Below are 23,907 nucleotides of genomic sequence, written 5' to 3' on the forward strand. Positions count from 1 at the left end.
ACACATTGTTAAAACATGCTGTATATATGTTTTAAATATTGGTCAAAGCATTGTACCTATACAGCTCATTTAACAATGAAATAGAAATATCTAGTCCTTGAAATTTATTATTATCAACTTTATGGGATATTAAGCAAATGTAGTTTAGTAGTTAACTATTACAATCGAACTTGTAGACACATTAGTATATTTACAAGGTCAAATGGGAATCGTAGAAAGACAGGTCATCTTCAAACACTTCAGAGATCTACAGAATATGGCATTTAACATGTTGTAAAAACATAGGTCCTTTTTTTTTTTATGACAATGAGACATGTCTGTTCCTAGCAGCACTAATCTACACTGGAGAAAGAGATGGGCATTGAAGAAACTCCACATGGAGATTACTTTCTGTGTGGCAAAGGTAAGCCACTGGGCAAGAAAGTGCAGTATGCTATCCAAATTGGACAAACAAGACATCAAAAAGAGTGACTACAAACCTTGCCAAGACAAGGTGGTCCAGTGTTTCAGGATATCCTGGCTCACATAATGCCTGTCAGATATGCTTGGCTTATAGGCCAAAGATGTATGCCCCAATGTTGCAGACCAAGCTTTGGTGACTGTCCAGGCAGCCGGATGCTTCTGTCATTTCACACATTTTTGGAAGTGGTTTGCTTGTACTTCCTGTTTACTTAGTTAATATTATTTCTTTCTTGGGTCTCTGAGGGAATTGACAACTAGATAGTATATTTATAAATTTCCTTGTTTGCCAGACTCAGTAAAGAAACTCACAAAAGATATGTTAAGAGTAATAGATTTGAAAGATGTTAAAAGATAATTTGATAATGCAAATTAGAATAGAAAGTAAATTAGATACAAGACTTTGGACTCATCAAGAAAGAATAGACAAAGTCTATGAATTTGTCAAATGCATTTCTGATGTACTTCTTGCTTGCATATACTACATACAGTTATTATATTTATTGCATACAATTTTTCTTATATTCGTTATAGCCTTTTAAAATTTTAGACAAAAAGGGGTATATGTGGAGATATCTTGCATGTACAAGTAAAGTCTGTTTGAAGGTCAGAGAATAAAGCTTGCCACTAGCTAACTATATAGGTCTAGACATCTGTATATACAGACAGGAAGTGAGGTAGGCAGAAGCAGAATAAAAGTAGGGAGAAAAAGGAACTATTTCTCTTATCTCTGGAGATGCTAAGGTGTGGCCATGACTTCCTCCTTCTCTCCCATCTCTCAGCATTTTCCTCTATATCTGACTCTGGGGTTTTATTACTTAGAACAATTAAGAACTCCATTTTCACAAGACATACATGAGTGAGGGTGTCTTATTTTTATATCAGTGAGGCCACAAACTAACTTAACCCAGTGAATTCTGGGGCTTCAGATGTACTCAGAACATTCATGGTAAAAAAAGAAAACAGTTTCCTTATAAAATAAGCCATCAAAACTGATGCGTTCTAATATTTTTGTTGCAATAGTAATCAATTGAGATTGATCCTATCTTAATGTAGCTCAAAAGATTAAAACAGACATGGTAGTTCTTGGCTATAATCCCAGCCAAGAACTCAGTTCAGGAGACTGAGGCAGTATTGCCATAACTTTGTGCACAGCATGAGATATACAGTTTATATTGAGTTCCACACCACCTGAGGCCACAGCCACAGACAACACACACACACACACACACACACACACACACACACACATACACACACACACAGAGTTGAACACTTCTATTTTTTCCTTTACGTACATGTGTGTGTGTGTGTGTGTGTGTGTGTGTATGCACGCACATGCCATATATGGGGGTTAAAGTATAACTCATGTCAGTGCTTAACTCCCAACTTGTTTGACAAAGGGTTTCTTAGGTGGGTTAATGATGTATGTTCCAGGTTCTCTAGCCAATGAGGTCCATGATTCTCCTTTCTTGGCCTCACATCTCACCATAGTCATGCAGGGATAACAGATGCACAGCACTATTTCTAGTTATATGGGTTCTTGGCATATGAACTTTGGTGGCAGTACTTTATTCATCAAGTTAACTATATAGTCTGGTGTTCCTCTTTTGACTGTTAATGACAACAGACATGCTTTATTCTGGTATCAAGAAAGGGCATGAGCTTTGGGGAGTTAGCTTATGATTAATAACCCAGTGTTTTATATATACTTATGTGAAATCTTCTGTAATCCCCTTTATTCTACTAAGTGGACCTGACTCAGCAGCAAGGTTAGGGATGGATGAGGGGGAAAAGACTGATATCTGTTTAGTAGAAAGGTTACATAATGTTCTTATTCATATATATTCTTGAACATGCCCAGACACTACTCAGTCATTCTCAAGTTCAGCAAGTCTGGAATGCTTCCATGGAGCTTTTGATTTCAAAGTTGCTGCAGACATGTGGGAAATATATTGAGTTTTCTCATTTTCTTACATAACAAGAGACAGAGAAATGCAAATGGAAGTCAACATGCTGAGAAGAAACAGAGGCAAATCCTCTCATCTCTCAGGTTGTTTTGCCCTTTCTTGACTTTTCAACATGCAGGATAGAATAAAATGTCATGTTCTTTACTCACCATCAGGAACTATTCAAGACTATCAAAAGAAGGAGAAAAAAAAGTCATGGACCATGAGAAAATATTTGTAAAGATGCTTTTTATCAAACTTTATAAAGGACCACTCCAAGATATATTCAAGAAGTTCCCAAAACTTAACAAACAACAACAAAAAAATCCTGAGATTTAAAAAAAAAAAATGAGCCAAGATTTGACATCTCACAAAATATACAGACAGAAAAATCTGTATTAAAAGAAGCTCTACATCAACTATCACCAAGGAAAGTTAAACTAAACAACATATCAGTACACCCCTATTAGAACTGCAGACACCTGGACGTCAGTAACAGCAAATTCTGATGAGGCAGGGAAGCTGTAGCGCTCTTGTTCAAAGATGTGAGAATGCAAGCTGGTCCTACCACCATGGAAGATAGTGCAGCAGCCTCTTGTAAAACTAACATGCATGTAAAACTAACTGCATGATCTAACAATTATGTACTTCGATATTTACTCATAGGAATTCAAAAGAGCCATGCTAAAACCCCTACATTGGTTTTTAAAACAGCTTTACTCATAATAGCCAAAACTTGGGGTCAAGTTGTCTTTCAGCAGGTACATGAATAACTTTTTGTATATCCAGATAATGGAATATTATTCTACCCTAGAAAATAAGTTATTAAGACAAAAAACTCTATCTATCTATCTATCTATCTATCTACCTATCTATCTCCCTCCATCCCTCCCTACCTATCTATCATGCCTGAGTGCAATAAGGTAATCAGGGGGCTATATTCTATTTGTTATTCTATTTGCAGGGCATTTTAATTAAGAAAAAAGTATAGACACATGAGAATTTTCAAAGTAGTAAAAGGCTGGAAAAGAGTGAGCAATGAATAGGACAAACATAGAGAATATTATTTGTTCAAATCCGCAGAAGTACCATACAGAGTGAACTTAATACAAACTATTGTTCTGGGTGATCATGATACACCAATACATCAACTATAACAAATGCTTCATTCTGTTGTGGGTATTGAGAGATGAGTGGCTTTTCAAGTGTTTATGGAAAAATCTCTGCAGCTTACTCTTGGTATTCTGTTTATTTAAAACTATAACCTTACCCCAAAGAAAATAAGATCCCAAAATGTGTATTGTGTTCAAACTGGAGAGATGGCTCAGTTGGCCACAAGCAAGAGGATATTAATTTGATACCCAGTACCCAGGCAAAAGGTAGGTGCAGAGATAGAAAACTAACTACAATCTCAGTGCCATGAAGTGAAGGTAGAAAGTTCAGTGATGGACCTGATCTCAAAAGAGTGGACACGAATGAAGACACCAATGTCAACTTCTGGATGAGTGTACATGTGTATATATACATGAACATTTACAAGTAAAACTCACTCTTACAATAAAAATTTAAAACAGAGTTTTTAAAAATCTCAATCTGTCTACACAACCAATATGACCTAGATTTTAACCCGCCATCTGGGTTCATTCTTAGAACTATGGTCATAGTTAGTATCTGAAAGATTTGGTATTGTAATTTGGGGGATTAGGCAGACTGGTTTCCAGCAACAGAACTTAAAGGCAAATTTCACATACTCTGTATCTTAAAGATACTAAGGCCAGAGTTTCTAGTGGAATTTCGACAAGTGATGTAATATTTGAAAGTCAATATCAATGACTCCAGTGACTGAAAGTAATTTTTCAAGTTAACATGGAGAGAGGAAAATAAGAGATCTTAACCCCATGCAAAGAACTACAGGCAATTAAGAAATGCTAAGGGTGGGAGATAGTCTTCTCCAGGGCAGAGCCTACCAACACCAAAATGTCAGCCCAGAAAACAGACATACAGGCAATACATAATATTATATATTATACAGACTGCACAGGGTGTGTTCATATATTTTTCGAGTATATATGTATAAACATATATGTAATTTTTAAAAAAGTCAATGCAAGAAAGCTCTGGAAGTATCAGCTATGCCTCTCTCTTCTCCATGCCATTACCAGATTTGTGCTTGGATTTGTATGATGAAAACCCCTTGAATTTCACTCTTAAATTTCTAAATGATTCTAACTTTCCTATTCATTTTGGGAGAATTGTTTCTTTGCTGAGATGGCTTCTCAGCCTACTGTCCCTTTCTCTCATATATTGCTTATCAGATAAAACTTTCATTGATTTCACCAATGTTACAACTCCTTTTGTAGTATTCCTGATTTCCAGATTGGAGTCAGGAACTAGGATTTCTTTCAGTATAGTTTCTTAGCATTTCTGAGTTTTGGACCATTATACCTGACAACCCAAATAGACTATAAACAACTTCAAAGGTTTTGTTGATTTCTATGTGGTCCAGAAAACCTGCCTTTGTTTTCTTAAAGCAATATGTGAATAACAACAGTTTCATTAGTGAAAGATAAGAGCCATGTAAGAATAAAACAAATTATGTCAGGATTTGCTCTTTGTTTTTGGGTTGATTTGGGGGTAAGAGTGGCACAATTTAGTGGAGATGCCCTGAGGACAGTAAATTGAGACTAAAGAATTTAAGAAGCCTCAAGTATCATAGAGGGACTGTGAAGGGATGACGGATGGCTATTACATAATAGGTGATCTATGCTCTGGGAATTAATATACATCTGTCTAAGACACATAGATTGGTGGAGGAATGAAGCCAGGAAGGCCACTAAGAGAAAGACAAGGAGAGATGGAATTTGCTAAGTGCAGGGTGCAGGAAGCAAGGAGATTTGAAAAAGGAATAACTGATCAGTTCTATGGAAGGACTAAGTTAATCAAGTCTGAAAGTACAAAGAGTGATAGATAGATAGATAAGAAGTCACAGAAATAGACAGAGGGTCATCTGCTTATTGTTATAAAACCAAGGTTTGGATATCAGTGTATTGACAAAAGAGCTTATGCATTTTTCCTATATTTCATATACTCTACTGTGCACACTATATTTGATGTTTTATAATTCCAAATGTTTTTGTCTCATATTGTATTATCAAAGGAAACTCTAGTATTATTCTTTCTATGGGTAAACAAGAGGTATACTTTAAGGAAAGCAAAAACTGGTATAATGAGTAGATTATATTTGGATATATTAGGTAAACTTTGTGTGTACTGTGATAAGGTTACACTAGCACATACATTTCATCTTGACCCAACAAGTATTAGAAGAGGATTTATATTTCATTTAGTATACTACACCATTCATATTTATATTAGATTTTGAATTTAAAGCATTCTATGATAAAGATATTTGTATCCAGTTTTCTTTAATATCCCTGAAAATAGCAAACAACCATTTTTTAATTCTAATTGTGTTGACATGAAAATAAGTCAAAATGACAAGAATGTGTCCCTTGGGAATATTATGCAGTAGCTTTAAACTCTATATTCATTAACATTTTTCCTGATATATCATAATTATGAAGTATTTACAGGTAATGAAAATAGATATAAATGATCTGTTACCCCTTACCTCCTATTACTCAGAAATAGCTAAAGGGTATAATGTTCCAATGATTGAATATGTTCATGGAATTCCTTCATCTACACAGAAAATATGGATAGGGAAAAAAAATGAATTCTCCCTTTTCTCATACAATATTTTCCCAATTTTGAAGAGGCCATCTGTAAACTAACATACTACTTCACAGAGTCAGAGACAATCTCCACAAGGAGTGTTTAGCAGAGCTACCCAAGGGATAATTTTCTTCACTCAGCACTACAACCCAATCTCCTGTAGACCCCTGAGCACTTCTAAGACTCCAGGTACAGCATAAGCCAGGGCTCTGGCTTCCAGAAATGGGAAGGTACCCACTCCACATCTGGAAAGTCTGTCTTTGTAAAAGAATATGCCCCAAAAGACTGTATCAGAGTAGGAACTGAAGGATGGGCCACACTTGCAAAGACCTCATTGATTAACTATGTAGATATTACAAAATATCTATAATATTTTAATACCTATCACAGTATTGGAGCTCAGTGACTAGCTAGTCTGAGTGACCAGGACTACAGAACACACCTCCTTTATTTCCAGCTTTTTATTGTTGGGGCTGATGTACTAAACTCCAGTCCTCATGCTTGTGTGGCAAGAACTTTATCCACTCAGCTATTTCCTTAGCCTCAACAATTAAAAGGGATTTTTTTCTGGTTACACACTAGCAAGTGCTGAGATATGAAAACAGGAACTGGCATGTAATCGTGGTTAAGGGTATGCCTGTGAATAGATTCCTGTGCTAACCTGTTGCCCAAAAGACACTAAACACCAGTTTAGGAAATTCTGAGAAACATAAAATTATGTCATTTTTTTCTATATAAAAAGGCCTAAATTTTTGGTTGTCATTATCTTCTTTACCTTCTTTCCCATGCTCTCCATACCTTTTCTCTTACTAAATCTTGTTATGTAATCCAAGTTGATTTCCAACTAGTAATTCTACTGCCTTAAACTATATTGAAATAATAGGCTCACACTATCAAGCTGGCTAAAATCAAATCTGTTATATTTACAATCAAACAAAACAGAAATGCAGAGCAGTAAACTGCTTGGTTATTGATATATAATTAAACACGTCAACAAAACTGTGAATCAAAAATTAGGACTAATTTGCAGAAGTAGGATTTATGGCAGTTATATGAAAACATGTACTTGTCAAGAATATAAACAGCTATGTTGACCAGTTAATAAGCAGCTATTCAATTTCCCTTTGATAACCAAAAGCCAGTCTAACTATTATACACAAAATAACTTATATAAAATATTTTGGTGTTACAGGGTATTGTTGTAAAGGAGAGTTGTGTCATTTTCCACATCAAATAAAAACACACCTGGAAAACCAGGAAAGACATAAGGAAAACCAAGATAATGTCTTTCTCAGACAGCTCTTACACACCTCTTATGATCAGAGCTACAAATTCAGTTCACAGAAAGAGAAGTGTTTATGAAGGTAAGGTAAGGTCATTTTTAACCTATGACAAATAGCTCTCAGTATGTCCATCCTTGAGAATATTCATATTTAATGAATATTATTGACATTTTAAACTGTGGTATTAAGTAGGTAGAGAAGAACCATTCAGGCAAGTCTGACTCAATTTGCCTTTCCAGTTAAATTGTTCTTAATTACCTAGGCTGTAGATAATGGATAGTATTTTATTGTTCTACCAAAGTCAAGGAGGAGAATTTGCAACTCTCAAGAGAATCAAAATGTTTACCTGTAAAATTGCAACCTCATTACGAAGCTGACTTTCTTGTTTTGTTGGAAATCTTAATTTGTCAATAATTTTAATAGCTACATCTCTTCCTGTTTTACGATGTTTACCTTTAAAGTAAAAACGAGAAACATTAAAAATTAATTATTTGGAAAATTAGCAGGCATAATTAATGAAAAGTTTTGGCCATATAGATTACCTTGAACCTCTGTTAGTTCAACAACTTTTTTTCTTGCATCATGCTCCCATTATCCCATTATCCTTACTGGTTCCTTCCAGATGGCATCCCTTCATCACTGTACTGCCATGCTTTTGCGTCTCACTTTCTTGAACACCAGTTCCTATGTCTTGATTCTTACAGACTCTACTTCAACTCATCCACTTACAGCAGCATCTCCCTGCACAGCCAATGCTTCCTGTAGCTCCACTTCCTGTCTTCATGGAAACCACTAACCTCTGAGATTCTATCCTCGTGGCCTCCATCTCCTGTATGTCTACTCTTCATGTTTTCATTCTTCCTTGTGGATCTCTACCCCCGTTAACACAGTGTTTCAGGACCTTCAGTGTCCAGTGTTCCAAACTCTCTTGAGTTTGCTGATCTCTCACCTTATCACATGCGATTCATTGTCACACTATAAGCTGTGACATATATTTACTACAATCAATCGACCATTATTTTTATTATGTAATTAGTACATTGTACAATAATAACTTTGGACTCTGCATATTAAGACTGGTTACTAGTCATTAGGTTTTCATTTAAAAAAATGCAGTATTTTTATAAATATTAAAATTACTTTGAAAATTAGAACAACTTAAATTTTCATATTATAAATTCTATATTTTGATTTCTCATAAAAAAGTACATAATAAGCAAAAGTGTTAGACAGGATTATTTTATAAAACAAACTCACAGAAAATACTATTTATCAAAATAAGAAAGGCTAAGGTATCATTTTCTATAGTAGGTATAACTTAACAAATAATAAGTTAAAGGCATAAAAAAATACAACTAAAATGTCTAGGACCTAACTGAACAACCCAGAATTGCCCCGTGAAAACCAAAAATTCAGATTCTATGAATTGGATATAGTGTGGAAAACATTAGAGATCAAAGATTTAGGCTTTGGTGACAAATAGTATCTGTAAGAGTCTAAACCAAGAGGCTGAGAGAAATGGAACTTCTTTGTTTATAAATTGGAGCCTACATATTTCTTCAATGTTTTGACTAAATAAGTAAATCAAACTGCTTCAATACTGCACATACGTAACAACAACGACAACAATAACTAAAAGTTTTTTAGGAAAAGAAAAGTGATGTGAGACAATATTCTTGTACACTGTGAAGATTTTTCACTCAGGTTGATTTAGTAAAATACTGATTGGCCATTAGCCAGGCTATCAGATTAAGAGACTACTGGGAAGAGGAAAGGCAGAGACACAGACACATGCAGAGAAAGCAAGATAAGAATGCCATACTGAGAAAAGTTATGAGGCCACTTTGCTAAACATAGATAAGAATTATAGGTTAACTTAAGTTGCAAGAGTTTGTTACTAATAAGCCTGAGTAATAGGCTAAACAATTTGTAATTAATATAAGTCTCTGTGTGTTTATTTGTGAATAAATGGCTGCAAGACCAGGTGGGATAGAAACTTACGTCTAGAGAAAGTCTTTCAAGATTTATCAGTTTTTCAAAGAATAGCTATGCCAGGAGAAGATTCTCCTAAAGTGACTCCTAGGCACACAGATACATGTCTTTCCCTGTTTGTAATTTTCTTGGTAACATAATATTTTTATACGCATGAAAACACCTATTGAACTAACTCACCTCCATAAACAATTCCAAACTGTCCAGAACCCAAAACTTCATCAGGAAAAATCTGATAGATGGTACTGATGTCCTATAGGTACACACCCAGAGAAAAACAAAGCTGAGGAAACAAGCTTTAATCCTATGACATTTTACAATCATAAGTATTATTACCTTATTTAATATAAATATAATTAAATATTCCAAAGGTCACTTCATACTTGTAAATGCTGGATAAAATTTTAATGATTATAATATTCAAATTACATTAGTATTAATATAATATTTTGAAAACTATTCTGCTCTTAAGTGCTTGGGATACAGCACATATTAACAGAGAGAAATAGGACCTAAAATCAATCAATGGCATTTATGATAAGTACCTGAAAGTAGAGATATTCTTTCTGCATTAGCAACCTAAAAATTTCACTAACTATTCTGAGACCCCATCACATGTCTATAATTAGCTTGCTTCACACTCTATGCAGAAAACTGAGGCTACTCCTGGTGGGTTCTTGTTTTCTACAAGAACCTAAGCTATAGACAACTATTTCAGAATTTCTAATTGCTATGTAGATAACCCATTCAGTATTTACTTGTGATATAATAATTGCTGAATTATGAATGAGCTAATATGGGCTTCATATTCTGACATTTGGTAAGCATCATCAGGGAAATAGCACAAAACTTTTACATATTATTAACCTGGTACTGTACATCCTAACACATTTTCTGGCTATTTTAAATTCTTCTACTGTTGATTCTTAAAAAAAAAAAAATTCAGTCACATTCTCCACTCAGTAATCTTATCCACACCTACCCCCTGTCCTTCTCTTTTCCCCAGTGAAACCAAGCTATTCCAAGGGTTAACAAATGAACTCTTCAAAATTCAGTTTAAAACTTTCAGTGGACAACAATGGCTGACCATGGCAAAATGCCTCTGTTGTTTTCAGAGTAACCTGAATCTTCCACTGTCTTTTCTGTTTAAGTAGAAGCAACAAAGCAGGAACCTGCTGGCTTGAGATGGGCATCCTAGGATGAATGTCCCAAGCATATATTTAACCTTCACTATAAAATTCTCTCATGTAATGCATCGTTGCTTATGTTCAGTTGAAAATAGTTTAACAAGGATTTCAGGGATAAGAGTAGTACTGAAAAGATATCCAATCCGTGGAATATATTCTTTGATAAACAATTCCAGGTCATTGTAAGCAGGATGGTAAACTGCTCTGTTTGGGTCTTAGGTAAAGTGAACAAACAGTTAATGTTGTTGGTCACAGGAATGAGGTAGGAAAGGCCTTTGCCCATTTTGGGTACTGACTGTAGAAGTGAAATCAAGCAAATGCAACAGCACGTAAAACATCTTACTACAAGATCTGTAACTTCCAAAGCCTGAAAAGTTCATGTTAGGTTTCTGCAGCTTTCTTGAGGTCTACATTGTGGCATGTATATGTGACTAAGAACATTTGCAACCCTTGTCATTTATTACCACTCCTTGTTAGCAAAGAAGTAAGCAATGGCATGTTTAAGAACTTGTACAAATATTATTTTTATTTTACTTGTATAACTATATTACTGTACAATATCAACCACGAATATTCAAGTTAGGTCAGGGGCACTACAGTTACCAAGCCTGCCACTGTCTAGTAGTATTCTTGATAAATCAAGTTGTTCTATTTTCGTATAAAGAAAGGATAAATGTGAAAAATCCTGTATCACACTATTATTTTCTGTTACAACAAACAGACTTTGTAGTGTATTATGGAATCTAGAATAATCAGTAAACAAACAATGAGATGTTCATAAAATATCATGCAACACTATATACAACAAACACTATTCTTTAGAAATACTGGATATATAAAATGTTAGATAAGTAAAAGTCAATCACATGGTATTGTGAGAAACATATTAATAGACACAGACTCACCACATTTTCCTGAATCTGGCAATTTGAAACTGAAATGCTCACAGAAATATCTTCTGGAAATTCATGTTTAAAAACAAACATAAAGTAGATGAAGTGTATGAAAAAAAAAAAAAAAGAGTGAGTATCAGTCATCCCAGTGGACTGCTTTTACATTAACCACAGCAAAAGATATTTCTGCCAAAGTTCCATTAGAACATATTATTCCCCTTAAAATTATAAACTCAGTCTATACTTGGTTTTTAAAAATGTATTTGTCAGCATAGAGCTCAGATTAAAAAAGACTTGGGTTCCATTTCTGACTTTGCCACACTGCAACTCTAGTATGAGCTTATAGACAACCAATTTTCTAGAAATTGTTTCTCTTAGAACATAGGCAAATCATTATTTGATGGAGTTCTAGGCATTAAAATAGAGTGCTCTTTTGAAGTGCTTGCTTGGCTTACGTACAGATATATTCTTTATATTCAGAATAACTACATATAGTCTTAACAATACACTGGTTGAAGGAGAAAATGATAAAAAGAACACATCAGATATGCTAAATCTTAAAACAGGTTAATCTGCAGGCTGCATGATCAATACATATGATGGAGTTATTCTTCTATTTCTTTTTTTTTTTTTTAGTTCAACTTTAATATTTCATTTTGACTTTACTCTAGCAGCATCTCCTTTACTAATGCACCGAAGCTTCTATCTGGAATAAAGTGATTAAATGTAACAATGATATTTATATTATTAGGCCCCAAGTAGAGAAGGATGAGAGGTGATTTGGGGAAAATAGAATCGTTTTCTTTTTTTCATATCTGTAGTATTCAAGTGAAACTCAAACTGACTGGATGGATTCTTTGAAGAACAATAGCTCTGGACACCTGTGCGTGTTTAATATACTTGAATCTGTAAAAGTTCTAAGATAAAATAAATACACTAATTGAATGAATGAAGTATTTTAGTAAGCATAGCAGCTTCTTTCCAGAGATTTCCACATTCTCCCACAAACTGAAGCCAACATAAGGACTCTTCTTCATTGTCTCATCGGGGAAAGCAAAAATCTGTGACTGGCCTATTGGGACCCTGAGTGCGTGCCATGTCAGATAAACACCACTGGACTTACTATGTAAATTGGTTCCTGAGCCCATGGAGGAACCCTTGGGGATGACAGGCATGAGAGCATGCTGAATGGCCACCTCCCACATTCTGGCCACGTCTGCACCAATGCCGCTGGTGAAAACACTGTTGTTTGGTGGGGGGCTTGAAGGAGTGACCACATTTTCTCCCACGTAGTACACTACATTTGCTGTAGTGATTTCAAAACAGTGGGGATTAGCTCCAAGGGGAATTAATGCTGAAGGTTTTGCGGGTTCCAGACATAAAATTTCAGATAAAGGAATTTCCTGTGGAAGACAAAATATGGTGACTCAGTTTATCAAAAGCATGACAACTATTAAATAAAATCTACACTATTTCAGGAAGGGAATTACAAGCAGACACAATTTACAGAAAGTACTTTATAATATATACAGCATACACTCAACTAATAAAATCTATGCCATGTAAAGAAAGGAATTAAAAATTTACTTCAAATATTTTATAGCATATACATCATACATAAACTTTAAGTTTTTATTGTAACAAGAGGGTTTTCCATAATTTCCCAGATATTTCAAGGTGTTTTTTGTTTGTTTGTTTTGTTATTAAACAATGTTTAGGGGGAAGGTAGAAGAGTCTAACAAAACAATTAGGCAAATTGTACATTTTTAAAATGAATTTGGGTATTCATGTCTGTTTTCTATTTTTTAAATTTTTTTCTTTGTTTTGTTTTTCTAGGCAGGTTTTCTCTGTATTGCTTTGGAGGTCGTCATGGAACTAGCTCTGTAGACCAGGCTGGCTTCTAACTCACAGAGATCTACCTGACTCTGCCTCCCAAGTGTTGGGATTAAAGGTGTGTGCTACCAAAGCCTGGCTCGCTCTTTTTATTTTAAATGTTCAGTCAAATATGTCTTGATTCAATATATGCTAAAATAATATAGCTAAATAGGTAAAGTAGTTTTGCTTTTAAGTTATGTGTGCCTGGATCATTCTAACCCAACCACCTTTTGAGAAGGGTCTCTCACTAAACTCAGATATTACTGAATGAATTTAGGAGTCCACCTGTCTCTACAACCCAACATTAGGCATAAAGACATTTGAACCATACCTGAATATATTAAGTGTGGATGCTGAGGAGTCAGTCAGATCCTCTGGCTTATGTGGTAAGTAGTTTACTCTATGATCCATCTCCCTCAACCCCTAATTGAAAAAATTAGGTGCCATACTGTGCTACAGAAAGCATGAAGCAAGTAAGATAATAATTTTATTTTTCTTTTTTCTTATTAAAAATGTAATAATGCTTCCTTTTGCATCACAGCTGTGTAAGGTAGCATGAAGAATCAAAGGAACTTAGCTAGAATCCTCATGTGCATTATTTAAATAGAATGACAGACAACTGCTGCAGAATAAATGGAGGAAACTGATCCTTGTAAATGCTGGCAGTTGTGAGGAATAGTTCTAGTTGTTAATCTCCAGAGATGTGCTAGGTTCCTGAGGATCTCAGAACTCACTCTTAGTCTGTGGCTGTGACCACCTACTGTGCTAAACTACTCCACTTAGCTTCCCCTCCAGTTTCCTCTCCATTATCCTGCTTTTCCCCAACCCTCCCCCCTCCCCGCCAGAAACACACTGCAGGATATTGTGACCTTCACTGATGAATGAAGAGGTTAGATCCTGATCCCCATCTGTAGCACAGAAGAGCTCCCTTAGAAAGAGCCCAGGAAGGGTCACACAGTTGGGTGTGGACAACATTCCTGGTTCCCTTCACTCCCAGAAAAAGGCAAGGGGGAGCATGAGCAACAGGGAAAGAAGCCAGCCAGTCCCACCTTATAGTACCGGCTTCCCGTGTCATTTTGGAAGAGCGTGATGCACTTGCTGTCCAATCTCCAGTAATGCCTTTTCCGCTGAAATGGAAGTTACAAAGCTTTAAAATAAAACAAGCACATCTTCCCAGTGATAACATAGATTTGACAGTGAAAATTATAAGGGCATTAGACCAACAAGACTCACAATTGAACTCCAGAAGCTATTTATCCAACATAATGTGACAGGTTTCTGTACCTATTGAGGCAGTGAACTGTACTAGCGACAATGGATTAGCATCCTGAGAGATACTTGGCACTTCATATGTGTATAATGAATGGCAAAAATTTGTTTTGAACATTTATTTGCTTAAAGAACTAAAGGTGATTTTGTAGTTTACAATAAGACAGTTTACAATAAAAGTGGCAGGTAGGTTTGTATGTGCATATCTTTTAGAACATGACAGATCCTGAGGATTCAGCTAGGTATTTTCACCTCTAATAGAACTCTGGATGCTATGTCACTAAAAAAATTTCATTTGATGAAAGGTTTGAACTCATGATTCCAAATTAACAAAGGTAGGGAAAGGCACATGACACTGCACATTCTCTTCAGCTGACTCTTGAGCTCATGGCTGTGACTTAGTAATGGCATCTCTCCTCTCTCAGCACCTAGCCTATGTGGACCTGTATGCACTCACATCTTTTTAGAACTGAAGCTTTAACATTATTTTTGGTGTCTTTCACAGCCACTCATAGACCAGAGACACATTGAGTATATTCTCTCCCAGAAGAAGGTTTAAGTTATAAATGATCAATGAAGGCACACATGCCTCTTTATCTAAGGAAGTCCTATTGATGGGTAGAGATGAGGAAAGTAAAATGAAAGGCTTTAATTAAATACTGAACCATGGTTCAAGGATGCCATCTTCTACTCACATACACAAATTTATTACTAAGCTATTAGGATCTGACTTATACTAAGAGAAACAGACTATAGGGCTATCACACACCTGAGTGGCAGAATATTTAAACATAGAATTTAAGTCTTGAGATTATACAACAGCCACCACTGTTCTCTCTTTCCCTAAAATACAGTTCAAGACCCTGGCATATAGAAAATACACTTTCATGGCTGCTCTAGAAAATCAGGTAGTCATTCCAGGTGTCTGCAGTTTTTTCTTTGCTGTAATTATTTTGCATGCTTTTAACTTTAACCCCATTACTTATTCGCCTACATCAAACATCCAGATACAATGTGTTCTGCTGACTCCATCCCTCTGCTATGAGGTCTACTCCCAAGAACTCATATTCCACAGTCCTCTTAGACAGCCATGTCATGGGGGAGCTTCTGTCTCCTTACCAGTGTGTCCTTGCTGGTATAATGGACCATCCATCCTTCCTTCATCACCGTGCTGCTTCTCCGCTTTGTGTGCTTGACAGACTGCACTACGCGCATGAGGGGGATGTTGTTGCTTGTGGAAGGGCTTGAAACATCAAAATACATTAGGAGAGACATATTTTCACATTTAGATCTTCTTTTTGTGAATAAAAGCTCATTTCAACTATTTCAAAGCAGAAACCAACGAATCCACATCTCATTTTCAGTGAAATGTGCTGTCAGGGGGTTGATGGTTCAGAAAGTGAGTTCCTCAAAAGAGTGACAGGCACTTCAGATGTTCACTTTACAACTCCCTAGGCAGAGTAAGAAGCACCTGGGTTTTCCCCCACTCATCTGGTTGGTGTTCAGAGTTTTAAGAAAATAGCAGAGTTTACTGTCAGTGTTAGGAAGCCATAGTATTGAAAATCACAGGGGATAGTTTATTATCTGTAGCAGGCATGATAATATCAATTTATAAATTATGTGCTATGGTATTATGATATAGTATTTCTGCATGAACTGTGTCTGGGTGATTTCTTAAAAAAAAAAAAAAAAAAACACTTTCCCATTTGAGTTACCTTTTATGCAGCTAGTATTCATGGGATTATTGTCATCCTTCACTTTTCTTCCCTTCTAAATGACTCTTATCTCTTTATGGATTTTTTTCTCCCTACCTCCTTCTTCTTTCTCTATTTCCCTCAAATTCGCAGACACAGGAGAAACGTATGCTCTTCAAAGTGAAGCCAGCTCATAAGACTAATAGTTTTCACTACTGAAAGAATGCTTATTATTCCAGTAAATGGAAGACATAAAATATATTCTTGCACAATCATAGTTAGTTTCAATGTATTATTAAATTTTGCATTGGTAAAATGGATAGAAAGGTGTCAGTATGGTTTGTAATGCCAATCAAGTGGGAAACTTTTCCTGTAAAGGGTCAGGTGGTGAAGGGCTTAAAATTTTGCAGAGTTTACGATTTAACCACTGTAGCATGGAAATAGCCACAACAGCTTAAACAGGAATGGTTGACACAGACAGCATGAATGGGCATGATTGCAATAAGATTCAATAACAAAGCGGGCAGCAGTTCCCTTTGGCCTGGTTTCCATGATGGACTGACTACAAATAACACCCTACATGTGGAGTGGGGGGGATGGGAGGGGAGGGTGGTTGGGGTGCATGTGAGGGGGGAAGAGAGGAAAAGAGGGAGGGAGAGAGAAAGAAAGGGAGAGGGAACTTGGATGGATATATAAAATAAAAATAATAAAAAAAAATTTGAAGATAACCCAGGGCTAAAATAGATAAAGTAGATAATAGATAGAAAATTATACATATTTCTTAAATAAAATGAAGAACAATGAGGTGCACAGAGCGTGATAGTTCATAATAGGCGTCAATTTTAAAGTAAGTAATTTCTGCTGAGATTGGACCCCTGATTATTGCATTTCCACACAGTGAACTCTTAGTATTAACTATTAACTTAATAGTGACCACAGCAAATACGTGTATTCCTCACACACGAAGGAATAGGTCAACAGATGAATAACGTCAGGACTGATGCAATGTCTTTTCTGGGCTCTACATAAGGAAGTGAGGCACACTTCAAGCTTCTTTTATACTGAAATATCTAAGAGTCTCTAGGAGTAAAACCACTTGCATCCTATTGGGGCTCTGACCTGATGGTCCTGTTGGAGTCCTCCTGGTCTGCGTCTGGATCCTGCATATCCGTACCATCACCCTGGCCCTCTGCCATAGCCATCTCAGCATCCTGGACCATGGCCTCATCCATGTCATCCATGAGTCCGCTGTTCCGCTCACTGTCATTGTCATCACTTCCTTCTTCCATAACAATATCAGATTCTGCCCCAGGGCTAAGCAAATCTAGAAAATTGTTTGGTCCCAAGAAAGTAAGCCTGGGATCTTAGAGCCAGTACTTAAGGGCAAGGCAATCCTAACAAATCCACTATAAGCTGCCTCCCCACAACCACCAAGCTGAATCCTATGAAAAGTTTATCTTTTCACTAACTTTTTAACATTTATTAATAGTATGAAAATACATGAGACAGTAAACATAATTTCATAACCTGAACCTCATTTCCCATATCTCCAAGGCAAAAACCAAACAAATGAACAACAACAACAAAACATTAAAAATGAAATTCTTTAAAATGAAGCCTAGGAGTATGGGAGGCTATGTCCAGGCATAAGAGACCAGAAAACTGGTAATATTTCATAGGACAGCCCTCTGGGGGTGGGGAACTCATGTAGGGATGGGGTTCATATGAAAACTGGGTCACCTATAACTACTATTGAAGCTAGCTTCTTAAATCATGTATCCCAATATATTAAACTGTTCACATAAACTACAATTTTTAAATGCCTAAAGTATTTGCTATTTGCATATTAAATCCTATCCATTTGCAGGTTATGGCAATGGTAAAATTTTAATTACATCAGTAACACAAATTACTCATTTTCAAAAAGGAAAACAGGTCAGAGACTCTGAACCTCTAAGTCTGGGAAATTCCCAATTTACCACATTGCTGTAACTACATGGGAAAATGCAATTTGTAGGTCACCCTCATCACAAACTTCTCCATTTCCCCTGGGTTCTGTTTATCAAGTCCAATTGAAATTCTCTAAGATCTAAAAGAGTCAATATCACAAGCTTCATAAAGTGGGAAATTCACCAAGCTTTCAACATTGCCAGTTAATTTTGGACCCCTATGCTGGAAATCTGGAAGCATTAGGAAGTGCCCCCACTCTATGCCCTTCCCATACCCATAGCTTTTTGTTCCCTTCTAGGTCTATTTCTTTACCAGTAAATGCAATCATGTGTTCTTCAGCTTTTCCTAACACAAATATGTGTTTGCATTTTAGCTTCTATAACCAGAGGATCTGGAAAGCTATTGGTGTGAAGATTAAACAGAAATAGTTCATGGTTTTTGGGGAAGGGGAGCCTGGGATCCTAAGTCACATACAGACAGAGACAACTCTAAGAACATTTGAGTGTAACAATGTTAATTCATGTTGTTGGATTGTTCTTAAGAAGATGTTTCCTAATATAGGAAGACAAAGACTTTCTGACAGTTAAGGTCTTCTTCCTATTTGAGATTCATGTTCACACTCATGAATATAATGGAAGCAGTAGCCTGCAAAGGCTAGACATTGGTAGTTGTTGGCCTCTAGTCCAGTCTCTGATCTTGATCTTCATCAGTGGGTGGGGAATGAAGTTAACTTCTGCTTCAATGCTTTGAGGAAGCAATGCAGGAAAATTGAGAGAGAGCACTGGTTTGTAGGTATTCCAACAGTGTCTATATTTCTGAACTAACTAGGCTTAGGGAACGAAATAAGGGTAGGTAATAAATGATATGAATTTTGTACTGCATGAAGATGTATTACTACTACTACTACTACTATTACTACTACTACTACTACTACATCAAAAGTTAATGATCTGGAATCCAGAGAGGAACCCAAGCCTTTATTTATTTGTGGCTGAGTTACAAATATCTCAACTGAAAAATGAAAGAGAAAAACCCTGACAAATCATAAATACTACAATACTACCATCTGTGATTGGTATGCAACACAGAACATGACTATGAAGATGTCCACTACCTCCATTGATGGTCACTTCACCCAAGCAGTTGTTTGGTACTTTTGGTGCACAGCGTTTGTGACAGTTGAATCTGCAATCTAATCACGATGATTTTAAAACAGACAAAAAAAAAAAAAAAAAAAAAAAAAAGAACAGAAATTCATCAGATAGAGAAAACATGACACTAATATATAGTAGCTTCAAAAGAAAGTTGATTCATTCAAGGCTTCATGGGTGTCCGGCAGCCAGTGCCTGGTACCCATGTGGGCCTCACCTTTGCACTGCAAGCCCTGACGGAAGAGGCCCTTGAGAAGCTTTTTGCAGAACTGGCATACCGTGGGCCGTGTGTAGGAGTGGATGACAAAAGTGTGTGGCACCTTCACCTTAGACATCAAAATTTTGTCGAGCTGAATTGGTCGTCCAACGTATGATTGCGAATTTGACCTCTTCTCACGACCAATAAATGACTCTGATGGTGACTTTTGCTGTTTTGAGAAATCATAAATGGCATTAATGTGTCAGGGACTTGTACTTGATTTAATTGCATTTTAAAAGTTTCACTTTGCTTTGCTCCTGAATTCAGTGATTTCATCATTGATATGAGGAAATCTGAAATTAGATTTCTGTTAATTAATGTATTTTACTCCCAAAATATAAAAACTTGATTTCTAGGACTTTTAAATAATTTCTTTTTTTTACTTCAAAATTTAATTTAATTACTTTTTAACACAGAAATACAAAATTGAAAGAAACAGGAATATCCTCGATCACCATATACACATGGACAGAAGTGTGACCAGCTCAGAAAAATAGAGATAGAAATGCAATCTTCACACAAAACTCTGAAAGATGCCTACAGCTTCTTTGTGTTCCCCCGCGGGAGAAAAAAAAATTAATGTGATTTTAAATAATTTCTCAATTATATAAAAAGGCAAAGGGCTAAAGTTAGGTAATGCTTCTTATAATTAAGAAATATAGCAGCTAATGGGTTATAGAAGGCACATAAATACTGGTATTTGGGACAATAATAATACCATCGTGCTTTACTCTCTAGTCTATCATTTGGGGACTATTTAATAAACCTAGTACGCAGATTTTAAAAGTGCATTAACTAAAATACCTTTGAACAATTTCATGAACATGTACTTGGGAATATTAGAATGAATTTATTTGGAACAAAAGATGAATAGAATTACTGCTTATCAGCCATTATAATTATGAACCTAGCTAAACTCCTACTCTACGTGAATAGCTTTAGGTGCCTGAAAGTCCTAGTTACAATCAGTTTATGCCCCTAAGCTCATACACTCTAAATAATTCTTTTACATTGAATGATAAACAAAGAGTGAAGCCCAAATATTGTCCTTACTTGCTGTGAGAACTCTGTCTTTTTATCTTACCTGCCTAATTTCAAAATTGGAACAACTATTGACAAGTTATTAAACCCCACTAGCATAAACTCTTTATGCATTTTAGTCTCCTGCTAACCAAAATCTAATGCTCAGCAGGGGATGAATCTTCAGACATACCAGCTGCAGCAAAATGAAATGCGATATGAGGTTTCTGCTCAGAATATTATGTTTGCAGTTACACTCATAATTAGAATTCAGTTATGAAAAAATTGATACTCCTGATGGCCTGTAAATGGTATTTCCTTATAGCCCATCCCTACTCTGATGGCTTCAACAACACATAGAATTTTTCTCTATCAAGGACTCACAGTGACCACACTAGGCTGGGACTCAAGTGGGTCCTTTATCCTCCTTTCTATCTTCAATTCCAATCATACTAGACTTACTCTTAGTCCTGCTGGAGCTTGTATGCTTAAGACCCAACCTCCCCCAACATCCCCCAACATCCTAATCCGCGTGGGACTCAACTCCTGGTACAGACCCAGGATCCTAGTTGCCCAACCTGGTGGCCCCTTTCAGTGTTTCCTTTTAGTCCATCTTCACTCCTCTGAGGTTGCCTTCAAGCACAACAGCCCTCTGCCTGGAACCCCACAGCTACCACACATGATTGTGATTCTGAAACCCAACAGACACCTTACTTGGTTAGGACTCAAGAGCAATGAAGAACAGAAGTCCCATCCAATAAAGACAAGACATCACACCAGAAAAATAAAACAAATTCAAACATCATAGCTCCAGACCTTAGATCCTAGTACAAACACACACACATGAATAACCAAGACACTGTTCTTCCATGAGAATCCAACAAATCCTATTGGGTAAGACCTAAGGAAAGCAATTTAGCTGAAACACAAGCAAGGCCATCAAAATAGTAATTATGAATATATTCAAGTACATTAAAGAAGATATGAATAAATGAAGATTATGAAAACACAAACAGTTGAAATAAAACAATGAATACAATTTAAATCATGAAATTAGAAAATACAAACTGAAATAAAACTGGAAATGAAAAATTCCAGATGTCTAATTAAAACCTCAGTGATCAGCCTCAACAACAGAATTTTAGATCTTGAAAACAACGTAGAAGAAATGATAGCTCAGTTATAGAAAACATTAAATATAAAGAAAGCACAGGCACAAAATATGCATAAAATTTGGGGTAGTATGAAAAAACCAAACCTGTGACTAATAGGGATACAGTAGAAACACAAATCAAAGACACTGAAAATACTTTTCACAAAATCAGAAAAGAAAAATTGTTCAAGTTAAGGAAAGAGGTAAAATAGGTACACAGAAATAGAATAAGAAAACATGATATGCACAATACAGAATAACCAAAATACTAAATATACATAACAAACAAAAGATACTAAAAAGCTGTGAGGGAAAAAGACCAAGTCACATAAACATACAGGCCCATTAGAAGAATGTGTGGCTTTTCAGTAGAGACTGTGAAACCCAGAAAGATCCTGGACAAATGGATTACAACCTTTAAGAGACCATAAATGCCAGTTAGCAAGAAAACCAGAAATTATGTGCCAGGATCTGTTGATTCCTCATGGGAACCATTAATATTTGGGAGGAGTGAAGGATGGGTGGGTTGGGTGGGGGGAGGAAACTAGGGGAGGGAGGTGGGTTGGGAGTTAGAACTCCCATGTAAAGTGAAATTTTAAAGTAAAAAGCAATTTCTGTCCATTAATCTAGGTCTACAGAAAGTACTACAGGGAAAACTTTAACCTTGAGAAAAGGCTAGTACACAAGGAATAAATAAATCTAAGAACAGTTAGTCAAGAGAGGGCAGGGGTCACCCACACAGCAATAACAAAATAACATGAATTGATAAACACTTGTCATTAATAGCTCTCAATATAAATGTTTCCAATTCCCCCCCCCCAATGAAAAAACATAGACTAACAGACTGAATTATGAAACAGGATCCATTTCTCTGTTGCATTCAAGAAAAACGCCTTACAATAAAAGATGGACATCAATTCAAGTTCAAAAGGTGGACCAACAATTGGATCCAAGAAGTAAACAGGCACAGGCATATTAATACCTGGCCAAAACAAACAAACAAACAAACAAACAAACCTTCAAAGCAAAACTTATCAGAAGATATAAGGAGATAAGAGAAGACACATACTCACTAAAAAGAAAACATACAAAGAGGAGATTACATTTCCAAGCATTTATGCACCAAACAAAAGATCATCCAAGTTCATAAAAGAAATGCTACTACAGCAAAACCTACATATTGGACACTCACACAGTTATAGTGGGTGGGTTCATACCAACCCTCACCAATAGACAGAAGAAGCAGACAAAAGCTAAACTTAGAAACAGTGGCGTTAAATGTCATAAATCAAATGTACCTAACAGACATCTACAAAAACACTAAAGAATATACTTTCTTCTCAGCAGCTCAAGGAACTTTGTCCAAAATTGACCACATATTAGGACACATAGCAAGCCTTAATATATATTTGAGGAAATATGTTTTATAATATATCTGTGAAATATATTTATATATTGTTATATATATGACAATAATACTCTATCTGATTACAACAGATAAAAGCTGAACTACTGGATGAAAATTGGGTCAAAACAAAAATTCATAAGTAAGTTAAAAACATCTCAAATTGAATAAAAACAAAAATGTAACATACAAAAACCTATATGACAAAATAAAAACAGTTCTAAGAGATACCTCTATAATACTAAGTGCCTACATTAAAAGAAAAAAAATGAAAAAAAATGAGAAATTCCTAGAAAACAAGAAGAAATAATACTCAAAAGAGTAGACAGAAAAAAAAAAAAAAAACGAAGCTCAGAATTGAAATCAATAAAAAAAAATAAACAAAAAATAGAGAAGAGCAATGAAGTTGACAAACCATTAGCCATATTAATCAAAAGAAGGAGGGAGAAAATCTAAATGAATTTAATTAGAAGTAAGAAGGGGGATATTACAATAGACTGAGAAAATTCAAATAATAAAGATGGCTTTAAAAACTCTATATTCTACTAAAATGGAAAACCTAAAAGTAAATTTCTTGATATACACAACTTAAAGAATGTAAGATTTATATTCACTAGCAAAATACAGGTAGTC

The 23,907-nt window shown here is 35.7% G+C and overlaps 1 protein-coding gene across 1 annotated transcript in view; it reads right to left on the reverse strand.

Moving 5' to 3' along the window:
• The window catches only part of Prkd1 (protein kinase D1), a 300,779-nt gene that overhangs the window by 41,464 nt on the left and 235,408 nt on the right, over positions 1–23,907 (reverse strand). Inside the window, exons 6-14 of the mRNA XM_051195802.1 lie at positions 19,655–19,865; positions 19,401–19,478; positions 17,456–17,660; positions 15,762–15,885; positions 14,423–14,500; positions 12,622–12,901; positions 11,511–11,563; positions 9,599–9,671; positions 7,773–7,879 (exon numbers count right to left, since the gene is read on the reverse strand). Coding sequence (XP_051051759.1) covers positions 7,773–7,879; positions 9,599–9,671; positions 11,511–11,563; positions 12,622–12,901; positions 14,423–14,500; positions 15,762–15,885; positions 17,456–17,660; positions 19,401–19,478; positions 19,655–19,865 — 1,209 coding nt within the window. The remainder of the gene's footprint in view (positions 1–7,772; positions 7,880–9,598; positions 9,672–11,510; positions 11,564–12,621; positions 12,902–14,422; positions 14,501–15,761; positions 15,886–17,455; positions 17,661–19,400; positions 19,479–19,654; positions 19,866–23,907) is intronic.

This window comes from Phodopus roborovskii, unplaced genomic scaffold (assembly GCF_943737965.1).
Source record: "Phodopus roborovskii unplaced genomic scaffold, PHOROB, whole genome shotgun sequence".
In the NCBI taxonomy this organism is placed as follows: Eukaryota; Metazoa; Chordata; class Mammalia; order Rodentia; family Cricetidae; genus Phodopus; species Phodopus roborovskii.